The 16,477-nt window shown below is 39.9% G+C and overlaps 1 protein-coding gene across 3 annotated transcripts in view; it reads left to right on the top strand.

The window, feature by feature from the left end:
• Positions 1–16,477, top strand: part of Nos (Nitric oxide synthase) — a 288,786-nt gene that overhangs the window by 176,102 nt on the left and 96,207 nt on the right. For all 3 annotated transcript variants that reach the window (XM_065220708.1, XM_065220709.1, XM_065220707.1), the window contains exon 4: positions 5,897–6,033. In XM_065220708.1, coding sequence (XP_065076780.1) covers positions 5,897–6,033 — 137 coding nt within the window. The remainder of the gene's footprint in view (positions 1–5,896; positions 6,034–16,477) is intronic.

The raw sequence follows: 16,477 nt of genomic DNA, 5'->3' as shown, positions 1-16,477 counted from the left end.
TTCTAGTGGCTTGCGCATGTTCTGGAACTTCTCTTCATTGGATAATTCTGTTTCATAATCACGTACAAGGTCTATCAGGTCGTTCAACGAACCTTGTTTGACCCAATTTCGATGCGCTAAGGTACGCACGCGTTTGTTGGATGAGCTTTTGATCACAAAACGTGCCACTGCTTCCATTTCATCGTCCTCTTTATCGTAACCACAAAGATTTGCGGATGCAGCCACGCGTCGCACAAATTGTATGTTTGTTTCTCCAGATCGTTGCATCGTGTTGAGAAGGTTGCTTCGTTGTGATAGCATGTAAGCTCTGGACCCAAAATAGCAATCTAGTCGAGCGAGCGCATTTGCAAACGGGTAACTGCTTTCATCCGGCATTCCTGTCGAAGACTTCGTTCCTTGCAGTAATTCCAAGAGTTTTGGCCCCGCCTTGATTCTGAAAACGTCCATTTTTGTCCTTTCATCAGTCGCTAGAATTAGGTTCAAGGAAGCAACAAGAATGTTCTTCCAATACTCGTAGCCCTTTTTATCGATGTCCACTTCTCCGTCAGATGGTTTGCACTCTGGAATGCTCATTGTGCTCAGCGAAATGTTGTTCACGCTAGCCAGAAGTGTTTCGCTTACGGTGTTCGTGGTATCCTCACGTACCGTGCTTGAACGAACATGTTCGATCTCGTTGGATAAATACGAGTTCGATGCGGTAACCAAAAGAGCATCCTTTTCATTTCGAAGTTTAGTCAACTCCGCCCTGACAGTTGATAACTCCTCCCGAAGCATCTGTTTTGTGGTCCCTTTCTTGGATTTCCTGTAGAATAGACCAAACAACTGTGTTACTTTTCGCATTTTTATGGAAAGTTATGTAGATAATTCAGCTAGCACTGAGCTGTCATTCGCTCTTGCTAATATCACGCCGATTCGGAAGTGTATACTACAGCCTTTTGATAATGATGATTAACTACAGCCTACTCATCAGAGTTTACCTCACCATTATTTTTTTTTTAAAGACTTCATCTAACATCCGCCTACTCATCGGAGGTAGATCTATGTATATGCTTTTTTTTTGGGGCTCTCCGTCTTCCCATCGGAGACCTCACGAGCGCAATATTTACCTTTTTGCTTCCTTGTCCGTCGTACCGACTGTGCCATTGTCGTGATTTTTGGTTGTGTAGCCGTGTGCTCTGACGAATAAGTGGTCTTGCTGGTCTTCCATCGCGATCCGTTCTTTGTATGTCGACCCTAATGATACTGATGCTGCTGCTGCTGTTTTCCAAGCGAATACCGTTCGCTTCACCATCCGATAGTGGAATGAATTTGAGTCTAAGGCAACCGCCTTATATACGATCGCTTGATGGGGGAAACCTCGACCCCGGAGCTGCTGCTGCTGTTTTCCAAGCGAATACCGTTCGCTTCACCATCCGATAGTGGAATGAATGCTGACTTTTTTTTTTTAGTTTAAATGATCTTTATTTTAGTTTAACTTGGACGATTACCATATAAATTTTTACTAAGTGATTTAATTGCTTTCTTCATCTTTAGGTATGGGCAAAATTCAAAATTTGTTTTACAGAATTAGTCCTAGACTTAGTACACGGTCGACCACCTTGGTGGGATTGGTTTGTTTTGTTTTTAGAATTTGAAGAGAAACTACTTAATACTACTATTTACAGCTTAAAACTAACCTACTCTACTATATACACTTAACCTACTATGTACAAATTGCTTATTAAAGCATGTTCAGAAAGATTGCATTTTTGAATAAATTTAGTTGTCATATCATCAATTTTGGAATCTACTTTGGGAATTTCTGCCTCTTGATGGAGGTCTGCTATTCTTGTGTCGAATGGACGATCTAGGATCATCCTCAACACTCTATTCTGTGCAACCTGGATTTTGTTCCTGTGGGTCTGAGCGCACGATTCCCACACCGGGGCGGCATAGAAGATCGCGGGGGCTATGATCTGTTTGTAAACAGCCAGTTTGTTTTGCCTTGAGAGGCGGGATCTGCGGCAAATGAGCGGATACAAACACCTAACCAAGGCGGAGCACTTAACTAGGGTTTTCTCTATGTGCGAGCGGAACAGGAGCTTCTCATCGAACAACATCCCGAGATAAGTAACATCAGTGGACCACTCGACCCTTGTACCATCCATTATTACGGTACAGGAGGGAGACGGTTTAAGTTTTAATGATTGTCTGTGAAGGAACATGATCGCTTGGGTTTTCGAGGCGTTGATTTTGATTTTCCACGTGGTGGCATAATCAGTAAAGGTGTCAAGGCATCGTTGGAGCTTGTTCGTAATTTCACGAGGCATCCTACCCTTGACGGCTATCGCGGTGTCATCTGCAAACAGAAAGAACACGCAACCGTCTCCTAGAGGAGGAATGTCCGACGTGTAGATGCTGTAAAGCAGTGGTCCCAGCAGACTCCCTTGCGGAACACCTGCTGGGATCGGAAATTGTCCCGAAAGGGAACTATTCAACGACACCCTGAACGACCTTTGCTGGAGATAGTTACGGGTGATTTTCACAAGGTATGGTGGAAAGTTGGAGTTACAAAGCTTGTATATAAGTCCGTCGTGCCAGACATTGTCAAACGCCTTTTCGACGTCTAACAAGGCCATGGCTGTGGACTTGGATACAGCTTTGTTACTCCGGATGTTATTCATCACCCGCACTAGCTGATGATTGGTGGAATGCCCCTTACGGAACCCGAACTGTTCCGGAAGAAGAATGTCATGTTCCTCCACAAACTTGTTTAGTCGGCTGAGGATCAATTTTTCGAACAGCTTGCTCAGCGCTGAGAGCAGGCTAATCGGTCTGTAGCTTGACGGTAGTGAAGGGTCTTTCCCAGGTTTGCGGATCGGGATGATTTTTGCCACCTTCCAGATGCTTGGAAAGTAGTGCAGCTCCAAGCATCTGTTGAGGATGGCAGCCAGCAGCGAGTGCACCCTCGCGCTGAGATTTTTCAACTCTAGGTTGAATATTCCGTCAAACCCGGGAGCCTTCATGTTCGTACTGTGTTTCAGCGCTGAGCAAATTTGTTCTTCTGTAATCCGTTCTTCTGGAGGGACGGCACAAGGGGAGGCATCTAACGTCTGGACGCACTGCACAACCTGGTTCTCGAGTGGACTTGGGATTGTAGAGCCAAGCAAATGCGACTGGGCAATGTGCTCCCCAATTGCATTGGCCTTCTCTTCGTTGGTGATAAGCCGTTCGTCATTGACTCTAAGTGGTGGAATGGGCTTGGGGTGAGACTTCAGCACCTTGGCAACCTTCCAGAATGGTCTGGAACGGTCGTCCAGGTTCTGAACGAGCCGCCCGAAACTCTCGTTCCGGATTGAGACCATTCTGGAAGCGATCTGCCGATTCAGATCGACCATTTCGTATTTACGGTGCAGATCCCCAGTCCGCTGAAACTGGCGTCTACGAACATTTCTGAGCCGAATCAGGAGTTTGGTGTGGGAATCAATTGCTTGAAACTTACCCCTCACAGGAACTCGTCGAACGCACTCTTCGTCAGCCACGGATATGGCTTGATGGAGATGAATGCTGACTCGAAGGCAACCGCCTTATATACGATTGCTGGAAGGGGAAAACCTCGACTATTTACTCTTCCAGACGACTTGTATTGTCGTCCCTCCCAACTTAGAATCAGGGAAACAAGGAATTTCTTATTCAGATCGATGAGTGATTATTACAACTCCGAATAAATCAATTCATATAAGTCAAACTATAATATTTATTCCGAATCCCTGATTTACGAATTAGTATTCCACATCACACCTCTACACATGGAAGAACAAGATCGGAGACGCCATCAAGAATGGGTTGGCAAGAAGTCGTCGAGAGGATATTGGAAGGAAGTGTAACCATGTACTAGAAGTGGTAGGATACGTTCGGTATTCAGACCAGAATGGGTTTGCGCAGGACTAATTTTGTTTGCTGAAATATAGATAAGGTATACATTGTTGTACTAGTTTAACAAAGACTTAGATTCAAACAAATGAATAACCTAATTGTGATTTTAACTTTATAACATACTCCAATTAACAAAACTATAGTAGTTCTTTCTTGATTTCCTGTCCATAACTGAGCACGCGGTCGGCGGTCGCAATTTCACTCACACGATATCCCATAAGCCGTTTAAGGTGTGGTTTGCAGGCAATCTCTTTGACAGGTTAAGATTCTCCTCCGTGACTGCTTCTCTTTATATTGATGAAGATAGCTTATAGATTTATTGCACCAGGGCCTTGCTCAGTTTGTACCCGGAGATATTCGGTTGGTGGCAGGTGGGGACAATCGTAACCCTTCTCAATGACATCATGACGTTCCTGTTCCTTCTTCATATAAGCATCGTGGCAATGTTCCTTGTGCTTTTGGATGCTACTTCTGTAGTCAAAATAAGGATGTCAAATGCCAATTGATGCGATGAATAGCAGTTATGAGCCGACGATGTTGACATATGGACACTATCCGTTCTTGAGCTTAAACGCAGTGAATTCCAAAAGGAATTCCGGAGAATTCCAGGAGAGCTCAGTGCTAAACTTTGCCTGTTAGCTTGAACAATAGTTCCTGGCAATGTTATTTTAGTTAGTTGGTGGACGCCATTCTCCATTTCCATGTTAAGGTCGTCCAAAAAATCATTTTTTTTCAAAAGTCTTTTCAACGAAAGGTATAATTATGTTTAAAAATAGGGATTTTGTATTTAAAAACATTCATTGAATTTGTTTTTATTTATGGTTTTCATGGTTTTTTGGCAGAGGGCGCAATATGTTTTTTATAATTGTTCTTTAAAATTAAAGTTTTTTTTTTACACGACACATCCAAATATCTGCGATGGATTTATTTTGTTTTTGAGTTATATTTTTTTGAAGTTTATCAAGTTTTGGGTATTCGCTCCATACTCCTATGCGCCTCCATTGATTTATAGCGACTGTAACATGGTCACAACGCATGGTAGTCTATTCGCATAAGAGTATTGAACAAAAGCCCAAAACTTTTTACTTTAAAAAAAAATAACTCAAAAACGAAAAAAAAACACACCGTTGATTTTTTTTATATCTTGAGTAGCCTAAATTTTCAAGGAAAAATATAAAAACATATTGCGCCCTATGTCTTCAAACCATGAAAATCATACAAATACAATCAATGTTTTTCAATACGAAATCCCACTTTTTTTTAGTAACATTATATTTTTCCTAAAAACAACTTTTAATTACTTTTCATTTGATATTTTGACCTTTGAAATCGGCTCAGAATACAATGTGTAATACATACACAGTATGTTAACAATTTCGTAACCAAAGTAAGGTAACCGGCCAATTCAGGAATGAGTCAATACCGTTTTGTTGTCAGACATGCTTTGAGGAATGCTCGTTTTACATCACATGACTCAACTCATACCTCGCAATAACAATCCACGAAATCCATACGCCTTCACCCAAGAGATTCCATTGATGTTCGTATGCTAAATATTGGGGTAATGCGAAAGCGCTGAAATGTGTGCAACAACAACAACAACAAGAACAGTCAAAATACAGTTGAAAAATGTTTATGTTTGCCTTTTCTGGCAGCTCAAACCAAACGCGGCAATTTTTCATCCCTTATTTTTCACGTTAAAAAGGTAGCTCGTTGTCGACTTCGTGAACACATTGCGTTTGCTCAAAGGTTACGGTTGCTACCTAAATATATTTCTTTCACATTCCTTCGAGATGCACAGTTTCTACTCCTGTAAAGGGGACTAGGAGTTCCTCACACATATGCTGCAAGGAATTGAAGTGTCACCTACTTTAAGACCGCTCATTTTTCAAATCACGTGTTGTTGAGTGCAACTGTCTTGGGAAAATAGACCGAACTAAATCATTTCTCTCTCTCTCTTTCATTCTCGTTCCCTCAACAGGTGATGCACTGCTCCAGGGAGGTTTGCATGGGTAGCGTGATGTTGCCGAACATCGTCGGGACGGAGCCGAGAAAGGCGGATATTGTGCTGCAGCACGCCAAGGAATTCCTGGATCAGTACTATTCGTCCATTAGGAGGTAAGTTTACGTTTTTTTTTTTTGTCGAGGGAGATGGCGATTTGAAGAATGATGATTAAAGTGAATTCCGCAACATTTTTACAATGGTGCATCAGTGTGGAGTTGGCACGCAACGAATTGTATGCTCTGTAGGTTGATTGTCAATTTTGGTGATTTAAACGTTTGCGATAGAAGATAAAATTTGAAAATTTGGGCGTGGAATTATCATCAAATATTGATTACTTTTTCAAATTAACGTATCTGCTTTTTAAAAAAATGCATTTGATCGTCAATTGGGTGCAACTGGTAGCTCACCCACGCACACACTACCATCAAATAAGGGAAATTTTCTCCTACCTGATAGTGGTGCTAGTATGAGTGGGTGAGCTACCAGTTACGCCAAATCGACGATCAAATGTATTGTTTACAAAAACAGATACATCCCTTCGAAAAAAAGTAATCGAGAAATGCTTGAATGTACAATGTCACAACGAATGGAATAACCTAAAGATGGTTTTAACCCAGTCTGCATTTAGTTCGAAGGCACAAAGAGAACACCGGAACCAGAAACAGCATCTTCCCTTTTCTCACTCGTATGTCCCACAAGCGGATTTGCTCGTCATCTGACTTCCTGTTTCTCGTTATCCCTACAACTCAGATTTTCTTCTGCGTTGAGCGCCAGCATACCACTCTGCCTGTGCCATTCCAGAGTGCAGTGTATCACAACCAGTGATGCCAACATTCTAGTTTGAACTGGATTCTTCCAGTTTTTTTAACCGAACTGAGTTTGAGAACTTGTAACAAAACAGTTCGGTTTGCTCAAATCTTGCCGCCAATGAATCTCTGATGTTTATCTACAAATATTATTTGAAATTATCGAGGCTTCCTTTGCCTTCGCCATCTTTGCCATTCACGATTTCATCCTCTGACCGTCACCACAAACCGTTTGTTTTTTGTTTGGCCATGCGAAGCTCCATAGAAAATGATCCCGATTTCAATCGATGCCATTATGATGCCGTTATGGAAGATCTACATCTGCTGAACTGGGATGAAATTCTTCTCGGTGCGAATGTCAGCGCAGTAGCTACCACATTTTCGTCAGTCCGCATCGTGCTTTCTTGCCGTGCGGATCTATTTGCTTTTTGCTGAAGGAAGTGTTACTACTACCTAAAGTTACAACAAATTTAAACAGCACTTTTCAGTGCTCAACCTGTAAAATGTCTACCTTTTCAACTCTTATTCCTCTTCGATCCTTGTTTGGACCCTACCCAAGGTAATCCTTCTTGGATATCGATTTGGAAAATTCCTCTTCGATCCTTCAGATTCGTATAGTAATCTGCTTGGAAGTCGATTTGGATTGAAATTTACTGCCGCCTAAACGCAAAAGAAAGGGGCAAACTCTTGATCCCTCTTCTAATGAAATTAATTTGAGTAATCAATTTGATTTTGAACTTCGTGAAAGTTAAGTTTTCACTACAAATTGGACGTCAGGGTGAATGCCGTGTATTGGCTGAAACCTTGGACGGATTTAAATGTCTTCTCAAGTATCTTACTGAGAAGCAGCCCAATTTTTTTTTACTTATAACACCAAAACTGAACGTGTGTTCAAGGTTGTCATGAAAGGACTGCCCAGTGGTGAATCCCTGGATCAGATCAAAGATGAACTGGCAAAATTACTTGGAGTTGTGCCACTCCAAGTAATCAAAATGAAAATGAAATCCCGTGCTGGTGATTCGCGCAACGGGATTTCTAATGATTTTTATTTAGTTCACTTCAAGTCTAGTGAACTGAACAACCTTAAGGCATTAGAGAAAGCTAGCCTTATGCTCCATGTCCAAGTGAAGTGGGAACACTTCAGGAAGACTTGAGGAAATTTCCAAAACCTCACCCAGTGCCGTAAGTGCCAGGGATGGGGTCATGGAACTTAAAATTGCTACATGCCAGCTAAATGCATTAATTGTGGTGATTCCTCTCACGCAAAAACGACTGTCCAGTGAAGGAAGATCCTAAGAAATTTAAATGTTCAAATTGTGGTGAAAACCATAAATCCAATTTTTGGGAATGTAAGACTCGCAAAGCGATCCTACAATCTCGTTCTAAACGACAGGTAGGAAACGCTCTACGTTCCCGACCAGATACAAATTCCTCTGCTGTTAACAACGGTCAGCGAGGAACAAATTCTACATTCGTACCCGTAGGTACAAATATCACCCCTGCTTCAAATTTTTCATGTATACCTACTCCCCTCGCTGCTAACAATGTTCAGCGAGTTAATGGAGCTACCTATGCTGCTATTGCAGCGGGTAGAAATCAAAATACTAACCAACGTAGTTCTAACGGAAATTTTGACTTAGGAAGCATTACTGCCCCTAAAATGGAATTTTTTACAGAAATCATTAATTGACATGATTTCTGAGATGCTTGAAATCTAACTCCATGTTTGATGCTATTTAAACTGGAGTAAAATTTGCAACCAATATTGTTATGACTTTAAAATTTAGTAATGGATTTTAAAACATTAATTTTTTTTTAAATTGGAATGATGGATCTCTTAAAGATAATGAAGACGAGCTATTTAACTTTTTGAGAGTTCATAACGTGCATATTGCCGTTATAACTTAAACGTTCCTCAAACCTGACCATAAGGTTAAGAGGAACGCAAATTATTTCATTTATAGAAATGATCGTCTTGATGGACCCTCATTGGCGTGGCCATCTTTGTTCATAGACGAATCAAACATAAAATTATTTCTTCATTTGAAACCAAAGCTTTTGAAACTTTGGGAGTTTCTGTTGAAGCAAAATTTAGACAACTTACGTTTATAGCTGCCTATTTGCCATTCCAATGTGTAGGCCAACAAAAGAATTTTTCTCAAGGGTGACCTTCAGAAACTTACTCGTCATAGGTCTAAATTCTTCATTATTGGTGATTTTAATGCAAAACACCGCTCATGGAATAACGCTCAAAGCAATCCAAATGGTCATATTCTGTTTGAGGATTGTTCAGCAGGTTATTACACTATTCAATATCTAAACAACCCAACATGTTTTTCTTCTGCAAGAAATCCCTCAACTATTGATTTGGTCTTAACTGATTCATGTCGACTTTGTAGCCAATTGGTTACTCATGCTGACCTCTACTTTCAATTACAATAGAGCTGATTGGGAGCAATATCGAACATTTATGGGATATAACTTTGATCAAACATTCCTTTGCAAACCAAAGATGAAATTAATTATGCCCTTGAATCTCTGACTACTTCTATAGTTGAAGCAAGAGCTGCCTCAGTACCAAAATGTGAGGTTAAATTCGATTCAATTATAATAGACGACGATCTTCAGCTCTTGATCCGTCTTAAAAATGTCCGTAGGAGACAATATCAAAGAACACGCGATCCTACCATGAAAATTATCTGGCGGGATTTGCAAAAACAAATTAAAAAACGCCCTGAGGAACAAAACTTTTGAAAATAATGTTTCTAAATTAGACCCGAGTTCCAAACCCTTTTGGAAAAAGGAAAAAAAACTTCAAAAGCCTATTCCAGCGCTTAAAGAAGGTGGTAAAATTTTGATCACAAATTTGGAAAAAGCTCAGAAACTTGCTAAGCTAATATTGCTAATATTTTTGATGTTTTCTGGAGGACTGATTTGGACGAAGTAAGGTCTATAACTAAAAAGTTTCATAATATGAAAGCTCCAGGTGATGCTGGAATTTTCTATATCCTCATCAAAAAACTCCCAAAGAGTACCTTGTCTTTCTTGGTAAAATTATTTAACGGATGTTTCCATTTGGCATACTTTCCTGATAAATGGAAAAATGCAAAAGTTGTTTCGATTTTGAAGCCGGATAAAAATCCAGCTGAAGCTTCTAGCTACCGCCCTATAAGTTTGCTTTCATCAATAAGTAAACTTTTTGAAAAGATAATTTTAAATAGAATGATGCTTCACATCAATACGAACTCAATTTTTGCAGATGAGCAGTTTGGATTTCGCCATGGGCATTCAACTATGCATCAACTCTTAAGAGTTACCAATTTAATTCGTTCAAACAAATCTGAAGGCCATTCAACTGGAGTTGCTCTTCTAGACATAGAAAAAGCATTAGACAGTGTTTGGCATGAAGGTTTGATTGTTAAATTGAAAAAGTTTAATTTTCCACTTTATATTATGAAATTAGTTCAAAATTATTTAACTGAAAGAAATCTACAGGTAAATTATCAACATTCCAAATCTAATCGACTACCTGTTAGAGCAGGAGTTCCTCAGGGCAGCATTCTTGGGCCTATATTGTACAACATTTTCACTTCGGACCTCCCTGATTTGCCTCAGGGTTGCCACAAATCTTTGTTCGAAGAAGTCTTCGTGTTATTTGCAGCAGACTGCAGAAAAGTTTAAATATTTTCTCTTCTTATTTACAAAAATGGAAGATTTCCCCCAACGCTTCCAAAACTCAACATATAATATTTCCACATAAGCCTAGCGCTTCCTCTTTGAAACCTAGTAGTAGTCACATAGTCACTATGAACGGAGTTCCAATTTCCTGGTCAAACCAAGTGAAATATCTCGATTTAATACTTGACCAAAAAAAAAAGGGCATTCAAGCCAAATGTAACAAATATATAAAATGTTTGTATCCTCTTAGAAACAGGAAATCCAAACTTTGCCTGACGAATAAACTTCTAATATTTAAACAAGTTTTTAGACCGGTCATGCTTTACGCTGTGCCAATATGGTCTAGTTGTTACACTACCAGGAAAAAAGCACTTCAAAGGATTCAGAACAAAGTTCTGAAGATGATTTTGAAGTTGCCTCTCCTGGTACAGTACTACCGAAGTACATAGAATTTCCAATGTTGAGACTTTAGAACAAATGTCCAACAAAATAATTGATAATTTCAGACAAAATTCGTTGCAATCCTCAATTGCAACGATTAATTCCCTTTATACTTAGGTAAGATTTAGTTTTAGTTTTTAGTTTTAAGATTTCAATTGTTATACTGACATGCAGGTTTAAAAAATCTGTTTAAAATACTGAATTGCCAAGGCAGGAACAATGTAAAAACACTTAGATATATATCATAAAAATTAAGGCTGGTAAGTTACTGTAGTAACTGGAGCACCTAAGTTAAAATGAAATGTAATTTATCGAGCTTCGATACCGACCAAACATTATTCGCAAAGCTCACCGACGCTTTTTCCGTCATCAAACCGCAGAGAACAGGATCATTCTTCGTAGACTCGAAACTGACTACGAAGAATGCGTATCTTCCTCTTTCAGGGAGTATATCTTCCGAATCGAAGACGAAGTTAAAGCAAATCCCTCTTCTTTCTGGCGCTTTTTCAAAAACAGGAAAGTCACTCAGTCGTTTCCATCGGAAATGACATTCGATGGCAGAACAAGTCGCGAAATCGTAGGTTCCGTCCAACTCTGCGGCAGATGCTCCAGCATTGTAAAATTCCCTGCCGTCATATGATATACGTTTCCCGTGCCCAACATTCACCATCGCAGATGTCAGCAAAGGGTTGAACTCCGTAGATCCCTCAAAAGGTCCTGGGTTGGATAAATTACCTCCCGTGTTTATTCGTCGATGTGCTGAAGTACTCGGACATCCAGGGCCCTTGATTTTTATAATTTTCGTTAACGGCTTGACCCTCCGCCTTAACTCACATCGCCTTATTACGCCGACAATCTTAAGATTTATCGAATCATCTTCGTTGGTGGATTGTGCTGCTTTACACAAAGACATTGATACCATTGCATGTTGGTGTGCCTCAAACGAAATGGAGATGAACGCGATGAAATGTAAAGTTATAAGTTTCAGCAGGTAGCGGACGCTTGTGCACTTTGATTATACATGGCATTAGATTGGAGCGTGAAACATCTATTAAGGATTTGGGAGTGATAATGGAGCTAAGCTAAGTTTCTAAGAACACCGCCGAAATGCATCTGAGTTCCGTAATGTGTATGCATTGAAGAGGCTGTATTGTTCACTTGTTCGAAGTGTTCTTGAATATGCTGTGCAAATCTGGATCCCTCACCACGAAACGATTTAAAGAATCTAGGCTCCGTAAAGTTTTTTTAATAACAGTAGAGTCTTACCATTTTTTAGAAAAAAAATTCTTTACAAAAATAATCTTTTTTATTCCTTGATTTGTTTTCCGTCGATCTTTTTCTCCGTGCTGAGCACCAATGCTACCGACACCAGGGAGGCAGCTCCCACACCTGGACCTTGCCTATCGACGCATCAACTCATGAACCGGGACGAGAGACGAGAGATATTATGCCTCAGAAAATCCCGGCGGCGCCGACTGGGATTGAACCCAGGCCTGCTGGGGTGTGAGATAATCTCGCTTACCACTACACCACCGCACTGTGGTCCAAAACGGCAAAAAGTGGAACTTTATTCCTAGAGCCTAGTCTTTACATTTTAGCCATATAGTGTCTTGGGAAAAAATGTTTGTATAAATATCTTACATAATATGAAACTGTCAAAAATTAGTCATGTCTTACTATGCAAAAAATAAAAACGCTAACTTTTTTCTTTGAGCATATAGGGGAACGATGTATTGAGCAAAGTTGTAGACAATGTAAAAACAAGCAACTTCACTCAATACGTCAAAATTCTAAATCCTGTATTTTCAGAGCTATGGAGCTTTTTCTATGGAAGTTCCCTTAAATTTAGTTTTTCATACTTAACTTCTTTAAATATCATTTTTCAAGTATATGTTCTAGAAAATTATTTAAACAATCAAAACAAACGTTTTTGCTGAAAATCATAAATCATTACAATTACTCCTTGTAAAGTTATAACAACTTTTATCTTTATTTTTCCATTACTTCATAAGCTTTTAGGAGAGAATGGGGCAAGTGAGGACACAAAACCAACTTTTTTTCTTGAAGCTTAGCTCAAGTACTATAAAGTTGAGAAGGTTTCATTTGTCGCTCCCTTCCCAAATTTGAGTACAATAACCTTATTATTTATGGTTTTTCATAGACACTATATGGCTAAAATGTAAAGGTAAGGCTCTACGAATAAAGTTCCACTTTTTGCCGTTTTGGACCACAGTGACCGGCGCCGCTACAAAAATAATCTTAGAAAAAATCAGAAATTTGCATGCGTGCAAGAAAATAAAATTTTCATGGAGATCCAGAGGCCACATTGCGTATCTCGAAACAAAAATCTTTTTCATCCAATCGTTCGTACAATAAAAAAATGATTCGTTTCGTGCTGCTAAATGTGGCCCAGTTTTCCTCAATTTTTTTTGGCTGCTTTTTTGCCAGTTATTTTTGAAAAAAACTATTGGCAACCCTTCACAGCTCACTTTACAAAGCTTCCTCTTCGCCATGCCGACCGACTGCTGCCGCTCGTTGTCGGTTGAAAGTTCAACACTTCAAAAAGAGCAACCTCAGCAGGCTCTTAGCCTGAGTAAACTGTTGCTCACTGCTTCTACTTCTGCTTTTTTTTGCTCCTCACATATCTATATGGGAAACTGCTTTAAAGTAGATGGATGGGAGGCTTTTTCCCGAATGGGGAATTGAAATCCGATCCGAGTCTAGCGAAACAAAACGGATACATACTTGTATAATTCATGTATTTTCTATGAACGACTGAGACGAGGAGAGGCTGGGTTTGTTCTCACAGGATTGAGGTTAACCTTGCCATGTATGCGGAGGGATCCAGTGGCTGCTCAGCTGATTTGGCTTATGAAGCATATTCAGTTACGGTCCCACTTGTTTGCGAACGGAATTAAGCTATGTGCGGTGTGACTTTAATGCTGGTAAAGGATTCAGTGGCATCTTTAAAAGGGCTTGGATGTTGCATTCGTTTGCAGTGATATGATTATGCGAGGATAATCTTGGTTTCACAGGGATTTAATTACAAGGGATATCCCGTTTCTGAGGCAACTGATCCCAATAATAACACTATTGGCAGAAGCAAATTGAATGCTAATCTTCATACACTCGAAATGACACATGTAATTTTCGTTTGTGAAAGTCACTCTCACAGTTCCACCGTTAGTAATTTGCTACCGCGTTCATTTGCAACACACTTGCCCATCCCGCTAACTAATCTAACAATAGTGATTAACTGGAAACCATTTGTTCGCTAAGCTACCACCCCCAATTGACACTATTACCATTAATCAATGCTACAATTTGCAGCAAAACCACACCATCTGGCACCGCCGTACAAACCTACCTACTTCCCATGGTGTAAAACGGCTGCTGCGGCTTTGGTAGTAGGCGGCGGTAGCACTTGTGTTGTCTATTTCGCTGGAAAAACTAACCTCAAAGTGCGACCATATCGATCGAACGCACGCTACTTGTCGTCATCAAACCACCCCCGTCGCCAGCAAGCAAACCGAGAACCATTACATTAGTGGGTTCCCTCACCGGTCATGCTCTTTCCCATAACCACCGTCCGCGTCAGTGTTTCACTATGTGACATGAATTTGCTGCTGCTGAATGAACCCGCTGGTTGGCATGCGACCGCCGTGTTTGCGCTGTAAAAACTGCTGATGACTATTGTTTACTGTGCGAACGCGGTCTGGTTTTGTTCCCATTGTTACCTGAACACCTGCATGCACATACAATATTTCCGCTTGTTCGCACGCTTTCCCGGCGCAGCATGGGGTCCGGTTAAACGGAGTCCCGCGATGCAAAATAAACACGTCCAATTTGTTGCCCAGTTGCCGATTCTAATCCATAAAAGTGGATTCAAAAGGTCCTTGCTGTTCTGGCGCCACTCGATCAAAAAGGGGTGCTTGTCAATGGGTTTTCAATTACATGTGCGTGTGAATTTATTGACCGTTTCATTGATTACGGTCAGAACTTTCCACATGATAATATAAATGTGTCGTTATTTACTCGTTACAGTTATTTGCTCGTGGTCGCCAGTGATTTTTATTATTGTTTGCGTAATTAATTGTGGCAACACATTTGTACTGTTTTTGAGTAAACCGATCAACTCTGTTTGCTTACCGATAAATGTTTAATTGACGTTTTTGTGGCGTAAACTTCGCCACTTTCATTGTTTCCGCCGTTTCAAATGTGACACATCCATCCAAACGTTACTATTTTTTTTGGGCCACTTTACATTGGGATAGTATGTTGACAGTGTTGACGGATGGTGTTTGGGTGGTTTGGAATTTAGTTTTGGGTCTCCCACAATCAATCTGGGCTTAGGAAAATACGATTGTGTCACATAGCAAACAATTGTATTGATCGACAGGTTGCACTTGATGAACAGTCGAAATAATTGAAAAATAAATGGTTTTGGGAAATTGAGCAAACTAATACGACAGACTGATTGCTATTGACAAACATTGAGAGTCAATTTTAGCACTTTTGCTACCTTTTGAAAATAAACTACGCGCAACATAGACGCAAGGTTTTATGCAATGTTATTGCGATGAAATAGGGGAACTGGATGTAATGTCGGCCTAAATGCCCCTAATTTGGGCCCATACATAAATTCAGCAATCGACTAAATTTTCAATAGCAACCAATGACGCATTCATCTAGTTAAAATTGATAAATAGCAGATTTTTAGCATTTGGCCCAATCATAGATCCATAGGTCAACATTAGAGCCATTTACCTACTTATTGTTTCAATGCCTAAACAAAAAAAACCTATCCAATCGGCATTTTTCCACTACTCAATCATTTGATAGGTTCCGAAATCAATTCTGGTACCATTTTAAAATAAACTATACTTGTATTTTTAAGACATGGAGTTTGGAATCTTTTACTTCTTTTTTATGTTGCATTTACCAGTTTTGTAAAGGTAAATATTCTTTGTTTTATCATATGTAGGTTTTGAAAAATTGTTAATACTGCTATAGAATGCATTATTAACTTGTAAAAAATACTATTGTTTTACACGTTCATCTTAATAGTAACGGCATTCCCAAGCATTTAACCTGAAACCAATATATGGTGGTAGCCTGAACTTCAACCGTCGTTCTTAAGTACATTCCGAACAATAGATCGCGCGAGTAGCAAATGGGAACGAATAGAAATGGAATGTAAAATAATGTTTTTTAACTGGCACTAACTCACCAAATCAGTTCATGATAGATGTCCGGTATCGATCCACCATATCGTTAAGGTGATGCCTTGTAGAGTCTACAAATGGCCACCACGTAGGCTACGCATGCACTTCCACTTTAAATTTTCAATAACACAAATCTCGGAAATTAATGCCCCATTTCACCTGAAATTGCTACTTCATGTATGCTGCACTCATCTCACTGCGTCCTAGCAAGAAGTACAGTCGACTTGTTTCGCGCTCCGTTGTTTTGGAAGTTTTCTCGGTATTCGCTTGATATAAATTATCAGTTTTTTTTCTCACTAAGTGACTCCTGGCATAGTTCCCGGTAAATTGATCGAAAAGTGAGTTTTTTTTTTGTAGAAAGTGTCATTTTCGGAACGATTAATCCGTGCTATTGGTATTTCGCAATC

Source organism: Ochlerotatus camptorhynchus, unplaced genomic scaffold (assembly GCF_037179485.1).
Source record: "Ochlerotatus camptorhynchus isolate MF236.1 unplaced genomic scaffold, CSIRO-AGI_Acam_v1.1 ptg000131l, whole genome shotgun sequence".
In the NCBI taxonomy this organism is placed as follows: Eukaryota; Metazoa; Arthropoda; class Insecta; order Diptera; family Culicidae; genus Ochlerotatus; species Ochlerotatus camptorhynchus.
This window is presented reverse-complemented; position numbering and strand designations above follow the sequence as displayed.